Below are 20,718 nucleotides of genomic sequence, written 5' to 3'. Positions count from 1 at the left end.
GACAGCAGGGCGCCCCCTAGTGTCCGAGTCTGTTCTACACAGTCTGAGTGATGGAGAGAGAGAGAAACAGTACACTGTCCACAGTTCTGGTCATTTCCGTGCAGGACAGCTCGTGTTTCCCTCGTTTAGCTGTGTGTTCCTCTGGTGAAGATGGAGGAACTGAGGAAGAGCAGGATGAACGAGTGCCTCTGCGGTGGAGTCCATCCCCGTCACCACGCTGAAGATCAACGGCTTCACATCTGAACTGATGTCCTTTGGTACTTTGTTTGCTTGTTTGTCTCTCCGGTGCGGCTGCGGTCAGCAGCTCTTCCGGGTCGTTGAACAGTCTGATCAGTCTCACTATTTACATTGTTTCAGAGATTCTGAGTGTGTGTGTGGTGGTGGTGGTGGTGGGGGGGGTGTAGGTGGGGGGCTGGGATTTATTATTATTCTCATTATTATGAATTTTTTAGAAGGTGTTTTGGGGGCTCGCAGTTTAAGCCCCACCTCTGTACGCAATGGCAGTTTCATCACAGCGCCCTCTAATGTTGAAGCCACCGCACACCAGACCCACTGTGCCGCAACACACAGCGTCCAAAACATTCTAATGTCTCTGAGCGCCGCTCTGCTTTAAATTAAACCACAAACTGACCACACCACACTGAGAGACTGAAGTCTTTAAGGGCCCGTTTCTCACTTTTCACACTCCACTCAGGTGTTTTTATTTACCAAAACGGCTGTGATTCATTTCTACATGATCATTTACAGCCTCTCTTTATTCCTCACAGTTAAACAGGCTGATTGTGTTACTGTACCTTTAAGTCTGAAATATGTAAATGAGTTCTGTTCTGATTGGCTGTACATCATTCAAAAAGCAGTGAAACACTCCTTTAATGGGGCTAAACTGCTGTAGGCTGAATGGGCGGGGCTAAACTGCTGTAGCTGAATGGGTGGAGCTAAACAGCTGTAGCTGAATGGGTGGAGCTAAACTGCTGTAGGCTGAATGGGCGGGGCTAAACTGCTGTAGGCTGAGTGGGCGGGGCTAAACTGCTGTAGGCTGAATGGGTGGAGCTAAACTGCTGTAGGCTGAATGTGTATACATGCTGTGTTTTTTGTGACATCACAGAAACAGTGAGGGTTGTGCAGAGTTAGTTTCTGAAACCAAACTGAAAAACTCACTAAAGGATATTTTATTCTGTTAAATTTGTACAGTGGAGTAAAATGGTGTTGAGTAAGATGTTTATGGGCGGCGCTCTCGCTGTGGCACCGTGTGTCCGGTGTGCGGAGGCTGCAGTAGTCATAAAGAGGCTCGATCAAACTGGGAAACACGCCCCTTAAACTTTATAGATATTGTATTTTAGTGAAAAATTAAACCATATTCATGTTTATGTATCTGTGTTGATTTCTGAGTCCTTATAAAAGCTAAAGAGCACAAAGGCTGCAGTAGCCCCGCCCTCTTTTGAGTAACAGCCTGGGCCTCTGATGCCGGTCTCCGGCGGTGTCACTGTGTGTCGACCCCCTCCCTCAGGAAAAGAGCTGCATGTTATCGTGAGTGCTGACTGTGTGAAGTGGCCTTGTGTATAAATTAAACTTATTACTGTTATTATTATTACTGTTATTGTTTTAATTGTTATTACGGTGGCGCCCCCGGTCATACGAAGGGGGTCATGACTGCGTTGGAGTGGCGCAGGCTCTGGATGGCGGCATACGGGCCCTGCTGGAAGTAGTGGTGGTAGCGGGGCATGTGGAAGGAGGGGAAGGTCGGCCCACTGGCCTGCATGGACCCAGCCAGAGCGGAAGGGGTGAGGGGCACGCCCAGCCGGCCGTAGTGGGGCAGTGAGCTCTGGATGGGGGGCAGGGGACCGGCCAGGCCGCCGCCGCCGGAGCTCAGAGCCGACAGGGACTGAGGGGGCTGGAAACCCGAAAATCCGGAGGTGGAGGAAACCCAGGAGCTCAGAGAGAGGTTATCTGAGGCTGTGAACGCAGAACCTGCATAGAACACACAGAATAAAGATGCTCGGTCAGTTATTAATAACTACATTAATAACAACAGCTTCATACTGACCTCACTCACACACTCACACACACACCTGACCCAGACTCATCATCATCATCATCAGGAACAGCTTCTGATCTAAAACACTAACACTGATGACGGTGGAGGAGTTTAAGTCTAAATCAGGTTTTTCATGTTGTGACTGTGGTGAAAAATTACATAATAAAAATATAGATTTGAATGTGTGTCTGAAATCACCTGCCATAAGAACTGTTTCTGTTATTCATGTGTTTGTGTGTGTGTGTGTCCTCACCCCAGTTGTGTGTGGAGTGTGTGTATAATGTGCATAGTGTGTGTGTAGTGTGTAATGTGTGTGTGTGTGTGTCTTCACCCCAGTTGTGTGTATAGTGTATGTGTGGGTGTCCTCACCCCGCCTGAGGTGGGTGTAGATGTGTGTATGTGTATAGTGTGTGTGTGTGTGTGTGTGTGTGTGTCCTCACCCCAGATGTGTGTGTGTGTATAGTGTGTGTGTGTGCATAGTGTGTGTATAGTCTGTGTGTGTTTGTGTATATAGTGTGTGTGTATATAGTGTGTGTATAGCATGTGTGCGTAGTGTGTATAATGTGAATGTGTTTGTGCGTGTGTCTTCACCTCGGCTATGTGTGTCCTCTCACTGGTGGTGTGTGTGTGTGTGCGAGTGTGTGTGTGTCCTCACCCTGGTGGTGTGTGTGTGTGTGCGAGTGTGTGTGTGTCCTCACCTTGGTGGTGTGTGTGTGTGTGCGAGTGTGTGTGTGTCCTCACACTAGCGGGTGTGTGTGTGTGTGTGAGTGTGTGTGTATCCTCACCTTGGTGGTGTGTGTGTGTGTGCGAGTGTGTGTGTGTCCTCACCCTGGCGGGTGTGTGTGTGTGTGTGTGAGTGTGTGTGTATCCTCACCCTGGTGGTGTGTGTGTGTGTGCGAGTGTGTGTGTGTCCTCACCCTGGCGGTGTGTGTGTGTGTGTGTCCTCACTGGGGGTGTGTGTGTGTGTGAGTGTGTGTGTGTCCTCACCCTGGCGGTGTGTGTGTGTGTGTGTCCTCACACTGGCGGTGTGTGTGTGTGTGTGTGAGTGTGTGTGTGTCCTCACCCTGGTGGTGTGTGTGTGTGTGCAAGTGTGTGTGTGTGCGAGTGTCTGTGTGTCCTCACCCTGGTGGTGTGTGTGTGTGTGTGAGTGTGTGTGTCCTCACCCCGGCTGTGTGTGGAGTGTGTGTCGTCTCCCAGACTCTCCTCCTCGGTGCTGTAGGTCCGTATAGGAGAGCGAGCGTACGAGTGTTTGTGGATCAGGTTCTCCACACTCTCCCTACAGTACAGCAAACAATAACAAACAAAAATAAACACCAACAAACAACAGTAAACACTAACAAACAAAAATAAACACCAACAAACAAAAATAAACACCACTAAACAGGTGCCCGAGTGTGCGAGCTGCGCTGTTTCAGGTGGTCTGGACGGTGTGAACAGTGTAAATAAGACACTGGTGAACAGGAAGTGAACTGAAGCGTGTGAGTGAGTGTGTGATGTTTAGGTGAGGAGTTAGCACCGTGCTAATCGGTGGGTATCAGAGTCAATTACTTGTTAGCTACATTAGCCTCGCAGCTCCAGCGCTAAAAACTAATGAAGCAAACTGTAGACACTGCACCCGTCTGTCTGAGGGGCTGATTTGGGGTGGGGGTGGAATTAGATTTTTCCTGAACTGTCCCTTTAACAGACAGCTCTGCGCGTCTGCGCTGCGTGTAGCTGCGCTGCTGTAAGTGCATTAGCCGTGTTAGCTGGGCTGCGAGCTCGGCTCTGAGTCACAGCGGCCCTGCGTCCGCATCACGGCACAATTCAGTTACTGAAGTGCAATATCTGTCAGCGGCGCAATACAAATCTGTGTGTTTTTATCTGCGGCGTGATAGGGGCGACGGGGGGGGCCGGGGGGGCCGGGGGAGCCGGGGGCGGCTGGTTTCAATCAGTCACCCAAACCAATCAGATTACAGTGTGTTTTAGTGCACTGCCTGACTCCAGACTAATGTGATTTCTGCAGCTCCCTGAAGATCAATTGATCAGATCTAATTCACAACCTTCTAAGGAGAGAGAGACAGAGAGAGAGAGAGAGAGAGAGAGAGAGAGAGAAGAGAGAGAGAGAGAGAAAGAGAAAGAGTGAGAGAGGAAAAAGGGAGAGAGAGACAGATAAAGAGTGAGAGGAGAAAGAGAGAGAGAGAGGTGAAGAGACAGTGAGAGAGAGGAGAAAGAGAGAGAAGAAAGAGAGAGAGACGAGAAAGAGATAAAGATAGTGAGAGAAGAGAGAGAGAGAGGGAAGAGAGAGAGAGAGAGAGAGAGAGAGAGAGAGAGAGAATGTGAAATGTTTCTGTTGGTTTTTTTTTTTTTCTCAGATTATCAGAAAGGAAGCCTCTGTGTGTCTCCAGGCTCCGCCCACAAATCTGCTGTGAATTGAGCTTTACAGAAATAATGAAAATCCCAACCTAATGACTCAGTTTATATCACAATACCTACATTTAGAGTCAGTTATTCATTCAGCCTAATGAGAAACTGTAGAACAGACTCAGTTTATATCACAATACCTACATTTAGAGTCAGTTATTCATTCAGCCTAATGAGAAACTGTAGAACAGACTCAGTTTATATCACAATACCTACATTTAGAGTCAGTTATTCATTCAGCCTAATGAGAAACTGTAGAACAGACTCAGTTTATATCACAATACCTACATTTAGAGTCAGTTATTCATTCAGCCTAATGAGAAACTGTAGAACAGACTCAGTTTATATCACAATACCTACATTTAGAGTCGGTTATTCATTCAGCCTAATGAGAAACTGTAGAACAGACTCAGTTTATATCACAATACCTACATTTAGAGTCGGTTATTCATTCAGCCTAATGAGAAACTGTAGAACAGACTCAGTTTATATCACAATATATTTAGATGAAAATATGTGATTTACAGATTTTTGTTGTTGTAGATGAGCAAGTCAACATTTATATGTGTTTGTGTAATTCAGTGGAATGGCCACTAGGGGGCTACAGAAAGACCTAACATGCTAAACTACAGAGCTCTGATAGTCCTTATCAGAACAGGGCTGATTAGAAACAACAATAAATTTACTACTTTTGCAAAAACACACGACAAACACTCCACCTGATCTGTCTGAACAGAGTGACCTTCACACACACACACACACACACACACACACACACACACACACACACACATCAACTCACATTAATAACAGTTTAAGTAACTGAAAACTGGTTAGAGTTTAGGTTTAAGGGGTTAGAGTTTAAGTTAGAGTTTAAGTGGTTAATTAGAGTCTTATGGAATTACAGTTAGAGTTTAAGGGGTTAAAACTGGAGTTTAAGGGGTTAAAACTGGAATTTAAGGGGTTTGAGGGTTTAAGTCTGAATTTAGAGGGTTAGAGTTAGAGTTCAAGGGGGTTGGAGTTTAGGATTAAATGGTTAGTGTTTGAGTTTAAGGGGTTAAGATTACAGATTGGGGTTAAAGTAAGAATTTACAGGTTAAAATTAGATCAGAGTTTTAGATTAAGGGTTAGAGTTTAGAGTTTTTAGAGAATTTTAGAGAATTTGGATAACGATGTAGAGAAGTTTAGAGATTAGAGTTACAGTTTAAGAGATTAGAATTAGAAGTTAAGGGGTTCGAGTTTAGGGTTTAAGGGGTTAGTGTTAGAGTTTAAGGGATTAGAGTTAGAGTTTAAGGGATTAGAGTTAGAGTTTAAGGGTTCGAGTTTAGGGTTTAAGGGGTTAGTGTTAGAGTTTTAGAGATTAGAGTTAGAGTTTAAGGGGTTAGTGTTAGAGTTTAAGGGATTAGAGTTAGAGTTTAAGGGTTCGAGTTTAGGGTTTAAGGGGTTAGTGTTAGAGTTTTAGAGATTAGAGTTAGAGTTTAAGGGGTTAGTGTTAGAGTTTTAGGGTTTAAGGGTAGAGTTAGGTTTAGGGTTCGAGTTTAGGGTTTAAGGGGTTAGTGTTAGAGTTTTAGAGATTAGAGTTAGACTTTCAGGGTTAAAATAGCGTCAGAGATCTCTTACCTCTCGATGTCCGTCAGTCTGGATGAATCTCTGAAGCCTTTAGCGAAGGGGTTACTGTCGATCTTCAGTTTAGTAATCTGCAAAACAAAGACATAAAAGAGAACTTCAGCCTGAATCACTCGTCCCTCCATCCCTCCATCCCCCCTCCTCCCCTCCTCCCCTCCATCCCTCCATCCCCCCTTCCTCCCCAACGCTGTAATCTTCCCAGACTAAACAGCAGACGGAGACGCAGCCGCTCAGGTCCTCCTACATGGAGACGCTCTGAGCGCTCTGAGATTATTCACCAGGACGCACGACTGCAGTCTGACAAATATTTAACAGAGGCGTTTTAAAGCGATAGTTCAGTGAATGAAAAATTAACCCCACCATCACCACCACCTCAGATACATCAGCCAGGACGTGTTCAACATCTTAAGTCTGAAGTTTGAGCTAATCAAAGCTATACCACCAATTAGCATGATGCTAACTGCACGCCTGAAACATCACACATGAGCCTCAGACCTGCTGGTGAAGTCGGCCTTGTGTTCACCAGCTTCTCAACTGCTGCACCGTTTAAGGTGGAACCGGAGATTCGGATAAGGATCCGGACAGAACAGCGCTGTGTGTTTGTTTGTTGTTTGTTTGTTGTTTGTCTGTTAGGAGTTCCTCACCAGCTGGTTCTGGTAGGCGGTGACGGCGGTGAACTGAGTCTCGGTGAAGACGAAGGAGCGGAACTCGTCTGATTTGAGGTTGAGCAGAGACGCCGTGTGTTCCTTCTTCTTTATGATGTGAACGCGAGGCTGATACTTATGCATCGAGTTCAGGATGATCTGAGGAGACATCAATCACAATAACGGCAAACTTTAATATCATCTAATAGCAGTAATAAATAATAATTATAATAAAGTATTATTTTAGAAAAGATTTTCCTGAAGCTCAGATAAACTTTAAAGTGTGAAATATTTCGGACAGAAATAAATTCGGATTAATGTGATCTTCTCTAATCGTCAGCGTATCTGAGCTTTGAGAATAAACTCTGATTATCATTCAGATGCAGAGTAAACAGAGGTGGAGCTCCTACATGTCCGTGCTGGTCCAGTTCGTTGTTGGTAAGTTTGACCTTCTCAAATGAAACCATCTGTTTCAGCAGCTGCTCTCCAGTGAAGGGCGAGTCGGGATGGACATACAGGCTGAAACACAGAGCAAATACACATCAACACACAGAGGACCTCGGGTGTGTGTGTGTGAGTGTGTGTGTGTGAGTGTGTGTATGTTTGTGTTTGGTTTGAGTGTGTGTGTATGTGTGTGTGTGTGTGTGTGTGAGTATGTGTATGTGTGTGTGTGTGAGTGTGTGTATTTGTGTGTTTAGTATGAGTGTGTGTGTATATGTGTATGTGTGTGTTTGGTATGAGTGTGTGTGTGTGTATGTGTGTGTGTGTGAGTATGTGTATGTGTGTGTTTGGTATGAGTGTGTGTGTGTATGTGTGTGTTTGGTATGAGTGTGTGTGTGTGTGTGTGTGTGTGTGTGTGAGTATGTGTATGTGTGTGTTTGGTATGAGTGTGTGTGTGTGTGTATGTGTGTGTATGTGTGTGTGTGTGAGTATGTGTATGTGTGTGTTTGGTATGAGTGTGTGTGTGTGTGTGTGTGTGTGTGAGTATGTGTGTGTGTGTGAGTATGTGTATGTGTGTGTTTGGTATGAGTGTGTGTGTGTATGTGTGTGTTTGGTATGAGTGTATGTGTGTGAGTATGTGTATGTGTGTGTTTGGTATGAGTGTGTGTGAGTATGTGTATGTGTGTGTTTGGTATGAGTGTGTGTGTATGTGTGTGTGGGTATGTGTGTGTGTGTGTTTGGTGTGAGTGTGGTGTGAGTATGTGTATGTGTGTGTTTGGTATGAGTGTGTATGTGTGTGTGTGAGTGTGTGTATATGCGTATGTGTATGTCTGTGTTTGGTGTGTGTGTGTGTGTGAGGGTGTGTTTGGTATGAGTGTGTATGTGTGTGTGTGAGTGTGTCTATATGTGCGTGCGTGTATGTGTGTGTTTGGTATGAGTGTGTATGTGTGTGTGTGAGTGTGTGTATATGCGTGTGTGTATGTGTGTGTTTGGTGTGTGTGTGTGTGTGTGTGTGTGTGAGGTTGTGTTTGGTATGAGTGTGTGTGTGTGTGTGTGAGTGTGTCTATATGTGCGTGTGTGTATGTGTGTGTTTGGTATGAGTGCGTGTGTGTGTGTGTGAGGGGGTGTGTGTGTGTGAGGTTGTGTTTGGTATGAGTGTGTGTGTGTGTGTGTGAGTGTGTCTATATGTGCGTGTGTGTATGTGTGTGTTTGGTATGAGTGTGTGTGTGTGTGTGAGGGGGTGTGTGTGTGAGGTTGTGTTTGGTATGAGTGTGTGTGTCAGTACCGTGCAGGCAGTGGAGGGTCAGCTTTTCCTGCCACCAGCCAGGACGAGCGATGGTAGGCGTATCTGTAGCGCTTGTTGTCCATAGCGATGATGTCCATCAGAACGATGTACCTGCAGTCCGGCTCCACCCCACTGAACGACACACGGATAGTGGGGAACATCCTCCTACACACACACACACACACACACACACACACACACACAGAGAAGAGTAAATACACACATAAGTTAATGCACATACACACGAGTCAATACACACACAGAGGAGTTAATACACACACACACACACACACATACACACACAGAGAAGAGTAAATACACACACACACACACATACACACACACACACACAAGAGTCAATACACACACACACACAGAAGAGTAAATACACACACACACACACACAGAGAAGAGTAAATACACACATAAGTTAATGCACATACACACAAGAGTCAATACACACACAGAGGAGTTAATACATACACACACACAGGAGTTAATACACACACACATACACACACAGAGGAGTTAATACACACACACACACACACACACACACACAGAGGAGTTAATACACACACACATACACACACACAGGAGTTAATACACACACACATACACACACAGAGGAGTTAATACACACACACACACACACACACACACACACAGGAGTTAATACACACACACAAATACACCCACACAGAAGAGTAAATACACACACAAACACAGAGAAGAGTAAATACACACACGAGTTAAAACACATACACACAAGGGTCAATACACACAAACACACACAGAGGAGTTAATACACACACGAGTTAAAACACATACACACAAGGGTCAATACACACAAACACACACAGAGGAGTTAATACACACACGAGTTAAAACACATACACACAAGGGTCAATACACACAAACACACACAGAGGAGTTAATACACACACAAATACACACACACAGAAGAGTAAATACACACACACGAGTTAATACACATACACACAAGAGTTAATGCACACACACACACACACACAGAGAGGGGTTAATACACACACACACACACACACAGAGGAGTTAATGCACACACACACACAGAGGAGTTAATGCACACACACACACACACAGAGGAGTTAATGCACACACACACACACACAGAGGGGTTAATACACACACACACACACACACAGAGGAGTTAATGCACACACACACACACAGAGGAGTTAATGCACACACACACACACACACAGAGGAGTTAATGCACACACACACACACAGAAGAGTAAATACACACACTAGTTAATACACATACACACAAGAGTCAATACACACACAAACACACACACAGAGGAGTTAATACACACACACACACAGAGAAGTTAATACACACACAAACAGAGAAGAGTAAATACACACACACATGAGTTAATACACATACACACAAGAGTCAGTACACACACACACACACACACAGAAGAGTAAATACACACACACGAGTTAATACACATACACACGTCAATACACACATACACACACAGAGGAGTTAATACACACACACATACACACACACACAGAAGAGTAAATACACACACACACGAGTTAATACAATACACACAAGAGTCAATACACACACACACAGAGGGGTTAATGCACACACTAGTTAATACACACACACAGAAGAGTAAATACACACACGAGTTGATACACACACACATACACACACACAGGAGTAAATACACATACACAACTTAATACACTTACACACAAGAGTCAATACACACACACACACACACACAGAGGAGTTAATACACACACACACACACACACACAGAAGAGTAAATACACACACACAAGTTAATACACATACACACGAGTCAATACACACACACACACAGAGGAGTTAATACACACACAGAGGAGTTAATACACACATACACACGCAGAGGAGTTAATACACACACACAAACACACACAGAACAGTTAATACACACACACACACACACACACACAGAACCGTTAATACACACACACACACACACACACACACAGTTCTGGCCACTCACAACTCAACAACATCCTCACATCATCAAAACATCCCCAAACATCCTCAAAGCATTTCTTTACAGCGTCCTCAACATCCTCACAGCATCAAAACATTCCCACAGCATCGTCACATCCTCCCAACATCCTTTCAACATCCTCCCAACATCCTTTCAACATCCTCCCAACATCCTCCCAACATCCTTTCAACATTCTCAAATTATCCTCATAACATCCTCAACACATCCTTCCAAAATCCTCACAACATCCTCACAGCATCCTTAACACATCCTCAGAACATCATCACAACATCCTCAGAACATCATTAGAACATCATCACATCCTCACAACATCCTCACAACATCCTCAGAACATCACTAGAACATCATCACATCATCCTCAGAACATCATCACATCCTCACAACATCCTCAGAACATCACTAGAACATCATCACATCCTCACAGCATCAAAACATCGTCACAACATCCTCAGATCATCTGATTGGTGCCTTTTGAGCGCCGTCTTAATTAACGTGTAACATTATATGAACATTAACCGAAATAATAAACATCCTCAACGTTCTTTGAACATTAGATTAAAGGGTTTCTGTAAACATCGTTAGAACCCGTGTGAAGGTTCTCTCCCCCTGTCTGTCGGCTGTGTGAAGCTGTAGCTACACAGTAAAAACGGCTCATCAGATCAACCGAATTACCGCATGTAATAATAAACAGTTAAACGAGTTTGATTCAGCTCAGAATCGCAGACTGACTGAGTCTCGGTGTTTCATTAGGCCCAGTACAACTAGTTCATTTACGTGTTACCACAGGAAGTGACGTGCTCTGTTCTGATTCTAAATGGGATCTAAAGGTGTTCTACAGGAACCTAGTGGCCTCTAATGGTCACCATCAAGCCAATTCCCACTAGAGAGGAACACCAGCAGATTTTATTCCCAATGGCTCTAGTGGTCTTTCTCTGTAGGGGGCCGAGCGCCGCGAGCCACACTGCACTGCCCCTCCCCCCAACAATTACGCCACCGTAAACACACACACACACACACACACACACACACACACACACACACACAGACACACGCATATATAATATGTGTATAAATGTATCCGCGCGCTGTACGAAACTATGATTGTGTCTGAATGTGAAAGTGAGTCGCTGATCAGCTTTAATAAAACATTTATAACTGAACTGTTATTGATTATAATGTATTGATCTGATCAGCTGAATCAAATTAATTTTATTGCTGCTTTAATTTTTAAAATGTGCGATATTAATATTCGCTGCTGTTTGAAACTAAACACACCTCATTATTATTATTATTATTATTATTATTATTATTATTATTATTACTACGATCGCTGTGTTATTGTCGGTTATTGACTGGTTGATTGATTGACGGGCTGATTGATCTGACCTCCCGGATTTGGTGATGATCATCTCGGTGCCGAGCTCGTGAAACTTGTCCCACAGTTCTTTGGTCTCGAGGCTGCAGCTGATGTTCTTCATGTCCTCGCTGGGCGCGGCGGGAGCGCGCGGGATCAAAGGCTCTGCGCGCTCGCGGGACTCCGCCAGCTCACGGGATTCCTCCTCATCCGCGCGCTCGCAGGAAGAAGACTGCGCCACGAACTGCTCTGAAAACAAACACAAACACCGTATTATTATTATTATTATTATTATTAAGTGATGATCTGATGTGTAAGAAAGTGTGATATAAAGTCTTTAATGCGCCATAAAAGCTAACCGTTATTTAATGTAACTAATTTTATGTTTAGCTCGCGCGCTTCTCTTAAACTCTGATCTTCATAATTATTATTTATTTATTATTTACAATTTTGATTTCTGTCGAGTTTGAATCAGCGTGTTATTATTTTACGGTCTGATAATAAAGAGTGAATCTGAATATTTACTGTATTTCGTTAAAATTAGCAGAAATTGAAATGATTTCATTTGATTTCGATTTTCATTTATATAAACAATTTTAATTACTGAACTATTACAGTTAATATTATACACGCATTATTATTACTATTATTATTATTATTATTATTATTACTGTACACACAGATAAACACACAGTTGTTTACACTCTGACTCTCACTGTAAAGTTAATCATGAAAATAATCAGTGATATTGTTTTTCTGTATTTCGTTTCAGTTCGTTATTATTATTATTATTATTATTATTATTATTATTATGTTTTTCATTTAAATATTTATTTATTTAAATATTTCTTTATGTTTTGTTTGGTTACATACTTATTGCGGTTATTTTATTGTGTTCAATTATTTTTCTGAGTGTGTGTGTGTGTGTGTGTGTGTGTGTGTGTGTGTGTGTGTGTGAGTGTGTGTGTGTGTGTGTGTGTGTGTGTGAGTGTGTGTGTTGTGGTAGTTAACTGATGTTTTGATTAGGTTGTGTTTGTTATTTCCGGTAGAGCTCTGACATAACACTCATAAAATTGCTTTAATCATCTAAAACACTTTGAAATCAAAGTAATGTAATAATATAATAATCACACACACGCGCACACACACGCACACACGCACACGCACACGCACACACACGCACGCACACACTTCTGATAATCAATCACTAAATGAGCTTTAATGTGTCACCTACTGTCTAATTAATATTCATAATCGGATATTTTAACATTTAATTAGACAAATTAACATCAATCAATATACACTACTGAATAAATACACCACTGAATTAATACACTACTGAATTAATACACTACTGAATTAATATACTACTGAATTAATACACTACTAAATAATACACTACTGAATCAATACTAAATCATACACTACTAAATAATACACTACTGAATCAATACATTACTAAATCATACACTACTAAATTAACACACTACTGACTTAATGCAGTGCTAAAGTGATACAGTGTTGAATTAATGCGCCACTGCATCAATACACTACTAAATAATACACTACTGAATTAATACACTTCTAAACAATACACCACTAAATAAACACACTACTGAATTAATGCAGTGCTAAATTAATACAGTGCTGAATTAATACACTACTGAATTAATACACGACTAAATAATACACTACTGAATTAATACACTACTAAATAATACATTACTGAATTAATACACGACTAAATAATACACTACTAAATTTACACACTACTGAACTAATGCAGTGCTAAAATATTACAGTGCCAAATTTATACATTGCTGAATTAATTCACTGCTGAATTAATACACTACAGAATTAATATACTACAAAATAATACACTGCTGAATTAATACACTGCAAATTAATACACTGCTTAATTAATACACTACCGAATTAATGCACTACTGAATTAATACACGACTAAATAATACACTACTGAATTAATACACTACAAAATTAATATACTAGAAAATGAATCCACTACTGAATAAATACAGTCCCGAATTAATACACTACTGAATAAATACAATCCTGAATTAATACAGGTTTAATACATTACTAAATTAATGCACTACAGAATTAATACACTGCTGAATTAACACCATATACTCAAGTAATACACTACTGTATTAATATGCACTCCTGAATTAATATAGTACTGAATAAACATACACCACTGAAATAAAAGAGTACTGAATTAATACAAACTACTGCATTAATAGACTACTGTATTAATATACACTACTGAAACAATACTGAATATGCACTACTAAATTAATACAATACTGAAATAATACACTACCAAATTAATATACACTACTGAATGAATAACTACTGAATTAATATACACTACTGAATTAACACAGCACTAAATTAACATAAACTACTGAATTAATAGACTACTATATTATTATGTAATACAAAATTCATACACTACTGAATATACATTAGTACATTGATATACACTACCGAATTAATACACTACTGATTTAATACACTGATAAATGTACACATTATGGAATTAATACATACTACTGAATTAATCTATACAGTGTGTCCAGTGTTAATATCAGTACTGTACGTGTTATTTAAGCACTGTATGTGTTAAGTCAGTGCATTATGTGTTTATTGCAGTACAGAATGTTTTAAGATAAGTACTGTAGGTGTTAATATCAGTACTGTAGAGGTTTTTTAAGCATTGTGGGTAAACTACTGAAGTAATACACTACTTTAATTTAATATACTTAATATACACTCCTGAATTAATACAGTACTGAATAATTATACCCCAATGAAGTAATGCATTACTGAATTAAAATAACTACTGAAGTAATCCACCACTGTATTAATATACCCTACTGATATATATATATATATATATATATATATATATATATATATATATATACATATATATATATATGTGTATATAAATATATATATATATATATATATATATATATATATATATATATGCTACTGAATGTATACACAATTGCATTAATAGATGACTGTGTTAATATACAGTACTGAAATAATTCACTACTGAATATATGCTACTACGTTAATACAATACTGAATTATTATACACTCCTGAAGTAATATACTACTGAATTAATACACACTACTGAATTAATAGACTATTGTATCTCTATACACTATGGATTTAATATAAGCTATTGAATTAACACACTACTGAATTAACACACTGACACATGTATACATTATGGAATTAATACACACTACTAAATCTATCCATACAGTATGTCCAGTATTAATGTCAGTACTGTACGTTACTTAAGCGCTGTATGTGTCTGTGTTTTACAGTATGTATTAATCTTAGTATAGTATGTGTTTATTCAGTACTATAGGTGGTAATTTCACTACCGTAGGTGTTTATTTTAGTACTGCAGGTGTTTATTTAGGTATTAATATCAGTACTGTAGGTGTTTATTTAGTACAGTAGGTGTTCATTCAGTACTGTAGATACTCACCCAGCTGGTCTGATGGTGTTCTCTTCTGGTTCCTTGTCCTTCTCCTTGCCGCTGGCCATCAGAGCAGCAATGGAGAAGGCGTTGGCCCTGGAGGACAGCTGGGGCTTCGGGGAGCAGCTGAACTCCATCCTGCCACCGACCACCACCACTGACCACCACCACTAATCACTGTGCACTAATCACCGTCCACTGACCGCCGTCCACTGTCCACTCACAGCACTGTCCACTGTGCGTCCACACACACCTCCAAACGAAACTCCAGTTTGGGCAGATCTACAGTCCTGCAGGACATTATAATTCATCTGTTTTTATTTGTTTACATTTTTCATCAATACATTCTATGATCATAAGATCATAAGAACTCAGAGCAGCAAGATCTGCTGGAGCTCCAACACTGAGAGCTATAAAAACAGACACACACACTCACACACTCAGCCTCACACACACACTCACACACTCACCCTCACACACACACTCACCACTCACCCTCACACACACACTCACCCTCACACACTCACACACACTCACACACACTCACCCTCACACACACACTCACACACTCACCCTCACACACTACTCACACACTCACCCTCACATACACACACTCACCCTCACACACTCACCCTCACATACACACACTCACCCTCACACAACCTCACACCCACACATACACACACACACACACACTCACACACTCACCCTCACACACCCTCACACACACACACACACACACACACTCACCCTCACACACACACACACACACACACTTAAACACTCAAACACTAGAACACTCCTCACTACTGCTGCTGAGCTCACAGGCTGCTGCAGACAGAGAGAGAGAGAGACAGAAAGAGAAAGAGAGACAGAGACAGAGACAGAGAGACAGAGACAGAGAGAGAGAGAGAGACAGCAGATCTGAGTCTGAGCTGCAGGAAATGAAAGAGTGAACATCTCTCTCATTCAGGAGTTTCTGAAGGAATGAAACTCAGTATTAATCTGATATATTACTGATATATTACTAATATTAATCTCTGACATTACTGATATATTACTGATATATTACTAATATTATTGATATTTCACTGATTCAGGACTCCAGTGTTACAGCAGCTCCTCCGACTGAACTGTAGGTCAAAATCACACCATCTGACTCTCTCTATACATTACAGCACTGAGAGTTACAGTAACAAACAGCACTTAGTAATGATACACATTATACATTAATGATAATAATAATAATAATAATAATAAGAATAAGAAGAAGAAGAAGAACAACAACAACAACAACATCAACAACCACAATAAAATATAAGGCTTTTATGCTCTCATCTCAGAAGGTGCTCTGCCGTTCAGAACAGCACTAATAATAATAATAATAATAATAATAATAATATTAGTTACTAGTGATGCTATGATTATTACTGATTATTGATGATAATAATAAACCACTGCTACTTCCAAAATTAATACAAGTGTTAGGTTTACTAAGAGGTTTTAAAATAAACCAATTTTAATACCGCTATTATTCATAATGATAATAATTATTATTTGTACTGTACAATAAAATAGGACTGATGTTGCCATGACTACTGCTAATAATAATGAACTACTGCCAAAAGTAACAATTAATATCAGTGCTACTAAAAAAAACACCACAAGCAATAAAAATAACACTAATAATAATAATAATAATAATAATTGTACCACTACTACTACAAATGGCACTAATAAGAATAACCTAGCGCTACTGTTAATAACAACAACACAATTCGTGCTATTTTTACTTCTATTATCATACAACAAAAATCAACAATACAATACAATACTACTACTACTACTAATAATAATAATTGTATGACTACTATTAGTGTTATTGCTCTAATAAACTACTGCTAATAAAAATATCATTGATGCTTGTATTTCTACTGTTTCCACTACGCACTCATAAAAATGTACAAAATATATTATAATATGATTTCTATTAATAATAATAATAACGCGACATCAACCCCTACTACTACCAATATTAATAACAATAACAATAATATGATTATGTTTATAAGCATAACAGTTCAGACAGAGTTATTCATAGATCACTACTGCTAATAATAATGACATTAATAATGAGATGTGTTTCTAACAGTAATAGTAAAGTAAACTGCTGGCTATAATAATAATAATAATAATAATAATAATAATAATAATAATAATAATAATAACGAGATGTGTTTCTAACAGATCACTGTTTTAAAATAGCTGTAAAAAGGTAAACGGAGTTTGATCTTACCGCTATCTACAATAATAACAATCATAAAAATAATAACGATAATGAAATTTTGTTTATAACGCGTGTATAACAGTTCAGTATGAGTGTTTTATAACAGTTCTATTAAAGCTAACAGTGTTTGGTCTTACCGCTGAGTGTCCGGACTGTCCGCGCGCGCTGTCCGAGCTCCTCCGGGCTGTAGAGCGGATGCTGGGGGTCCCGAGCCCCTCTCCGTGTTCTGCAGTATTATGGGATGTTCCGACGGAGTGTCCGAGAGTGTTTTTGGCAGAGTGAGCTCGCGCCCCTCACTGCCCTTAACTTCAGCCCCCCACCCACTGCCCCTCCGAGCTCAGTCCACCAATCAGGAGCGGCACCCCGCCCCGCCCCGCCCACAACCACCGCGTCACCGCCAACGACACCGTGGTGACGTCACCGCGTCAACCGGAGAAATCCGTCAGAAAGAAAAGGAAAGTCGCACAACAGCTCGCGCGGCTAATCACACAAACACCACAGCGTTACTTAAATACTTATTTATTTATTTATTTATTTGTTTCTTTGTTTATTTATTTATTTATTCATGTTGCTGTGTATGAAGCGGGTAGCGAACACTTTCCCCTGTGTGTGTTTGTGTGTGTACAGTAAACACACTGATGCTGGTGTGAGTCCTGTTTTTTCACTAATATACATTAATGTACAGAACACACACACACACACACACACACACACGCTCAACACTCACACACACACACACACACAGTTGCTGTAATGAGAAAGTGAACAGTAAATAAAGCTTTGCTCTGAGGAATGTGAGAGATGATGACGTCACATGATGAAATAATGAGTAATAATAAGATAATAATAATGCCCAGTTTATGGAGAAAGTGGTGAAAACCGAAAGGAGAGGCTGCCGGATTCAGTATAATCACTGTGAATTTAATTATTTCTAGTTTGAAGATGAACATTAAACCAGATTAAACCAGATTAAATCAGGTGGAGTCTGAAGGAGGGAGTGGAGCTCAAAGAGGCAAAAGATAAAACACTCACATCCTCTATGAGTCCGTCGCCTTTATTTATTTGTTTGTTTGTTCATGTATTTATTTAATTCCGTTATGTTTTCTATTGTAATGCCCAGGTCAGTAGCTGAATATTAATCTCACTGAAGACCAGATTCAGAATTTCATACATATTAATATTCCTGCAGTATTTCAGTTCAGTTCAGTTCTTAATGCTGTTTTAAAAGTATCTTGTTCTATTAAAGTGCTACAGAACAACAGGAAATACTGAATACGATGACAAGGCGCTACTGTCAGAATAATAATAAATACACAGAGGTTGGCCTATTGAAGAAAGTAAGTGAAAGTAAGAAAGTGACCACTACATACTGACCACATACTGACCATCACATACTGACCACATACTGACCACTACACACTGACCAAACACTGACCCCTATACACTGACCACATGCTGACCATTACATACTGACCACTACATATTGACCACATACGGACCATCACATACTGACCCCATACTGACCACTATACACTGACCACATGCTGACCATTACTTACTGACCACTACATATTGACCACATACTGATCATCACATACTGACCACTACATACTGACCACTGCACACTGACTGCATACTGACCACTATACACTGACCACATGCTGACCACTACATACTGACTACTACATACTGACCACATACTGAACACATACTGACCACTACACACTGACCACATACTGACCACATGTTGACCACTGACTACGTACTGACCACTATACACTGACCACATGCTGACCATTACATACTGATTACTACATACTGACTGCCTACTGACCACTGCATATCGACATTACATTCTGACCACTACACACTGATCACATGCTGACCATTATATTCTGATCATTACCTACTGACCACATACTGACCATAACATACTACTATACTAGTGTGTTAGAATAGTATAATCTCTGAGTGTTTTAGTGTGTTTGGAAAGTATAATCTCTGAGTGGGTTAGTGTGTTAGTGTGTTATAATCTCTAAGTGGGTTAGTGTGTTAGAATAGTATAATCCCTGAGCAAGTAAGTGTGTTAGTATTTTAGTGCTTTAGTATACTATAATCTCTGAGAGGGTTATTGTGTGTGTATAGTACAATCTCTGAGTGTTTTAGTGCATTAGTGTAGTATAATCTCTGAGTGGGTTAGTGTGTTAGTATAGTATAATCTCTGAGTGGGTTAGTGTGTTAGTATAGTATAATCTCTGAGTGGGTTAGTGTGTTAGTATAGTATAATCTCTGAGTGGGTTAGTGTGTTAGTATAGTATAATCTCTGAGTGTTTTAGTGTGTTAGTGTAGTATAATCTCTGAGTGTGTTAGTATAGTATAATCTCTGAGTGGGTTAGTGTGTTAGTGTAGTATAATCTCTGAATGTTTTAGTGTGTTAGTATAGTATAATCTCTGAGTGGGTTAGTGTGTTAATGTAGTATAATCTATGAGTGTTTTAGTGTGTTAGTATAGTATAATCTCTGAGTGTGTTAGTGTGTTAGTGTAGTATAATCTCTGAGTGGTGTTAGTGTGTTAGTATAGATATCTGATGGGTTAGTGTTAGTATAGTATAATCTCTGAGTGTTTTAGTGTGTTAGTATAGTTTAATCTCTGAGTGGGTTAGTGTGTTAGTGTAGTATAATCTCTGAGTGTTTTAGTGTGTTTGGAAAGTATAATCTCTGAGTGGGTTAGTGTGTTAGTGTGTTATAATCTCTAAATGGGTTAGTGTGTTAGAATAGTATAATCTCTGAGCAAGTAAGTGTGTTAGTGTTTTAGTGCTTTAGTATACTATAATCTCTGAGAGGGTTATTGTGTGTGTATAGTATAATCTCTGAGCGTTTTAGTGTGTTAGTATAGTATAATCTCTGAGTGAGATAGTCTGTTAGTAGAGTATAATCTTTGAGTGTTTTAGTGTGTTAGTGTAGTGTAATCTCTGAGTGTTTCAGTGTGTTTGTATAGTAGAATTTCTGAGTGGGTTAGTGTGTTAGTGTACTATAATCTCA

At 40.1% G+C, this 20,718-nt stretch overlaps 1 protein-coding gene across 2 annotated transcripts; it reads right to left on the bottom strand.

Annotated features, from left to right (window-relative positions):
• Nucleotides 1-1,022: 1,022 nt before the first annotated feature.
• Nucleotides 1,023-17,942, bottom strand: tbx20 (T-box transcription factor 20). Of its 2 annotated transcripts, XM_036558381.1 has the most exons (9): nt 17,815-17,942; nt 15,400-15,680; nt 11,896-12,112; nt 8,432-8,596; nt 7,116-7,224; nt 6,706-6,864; nt 6,056-6,132; nt 3,199-3,311; nt 1,023-1,968 (listed from the first exon to the last, which is right to left on the bottom strand). In XM_036558381.1, exons 3-9 carry the CDS (start codon nt 11,985-11,987, stop codon nt 1,631-1,633), a joined length of 1,053 nt encoding a protein of 350 aa, XP_036414274.1. In that variant the 5' UTR covers nt 11,988-12,112; nt 15,400-15,680; nt 17,815-17,942; the 3' UTR covers nt 1,023-1,630. The 2 variants fall into 2 exon arrangements, with proteins under 2 accessions (XP_036414274.1, XP_036414275.1); XM_036558382.1 differs by lacking the exon at nt 17,815-17,942 and having other exon boundaries at nt 15,400-15,856.
• Between the last annotated feature and the right edge of the window lie 2,776 nt (nt 17,943-20,718).

Source organism: Colossoma macropomum, unplaced genomic scaffold, assembly GCF_904425465.1.
Source record: "Colossoma macropomum unplaced genomic scaffold, Colossoma_macropomum, whole genome shotgun sequence".
In the NCBI taxonomy this organism is placed as follows: Eukaryota; Metazoa; Chordata; class Actinopteri; order Characiformes; family Serrasalmidae; genus Colossoma; species Colossoma macropomum.
The sequence above is the reverse complement of the archived record's forward strand: the minus strand, read 5'-3'. Positions and strand labels throughout refer to the sequence as shown.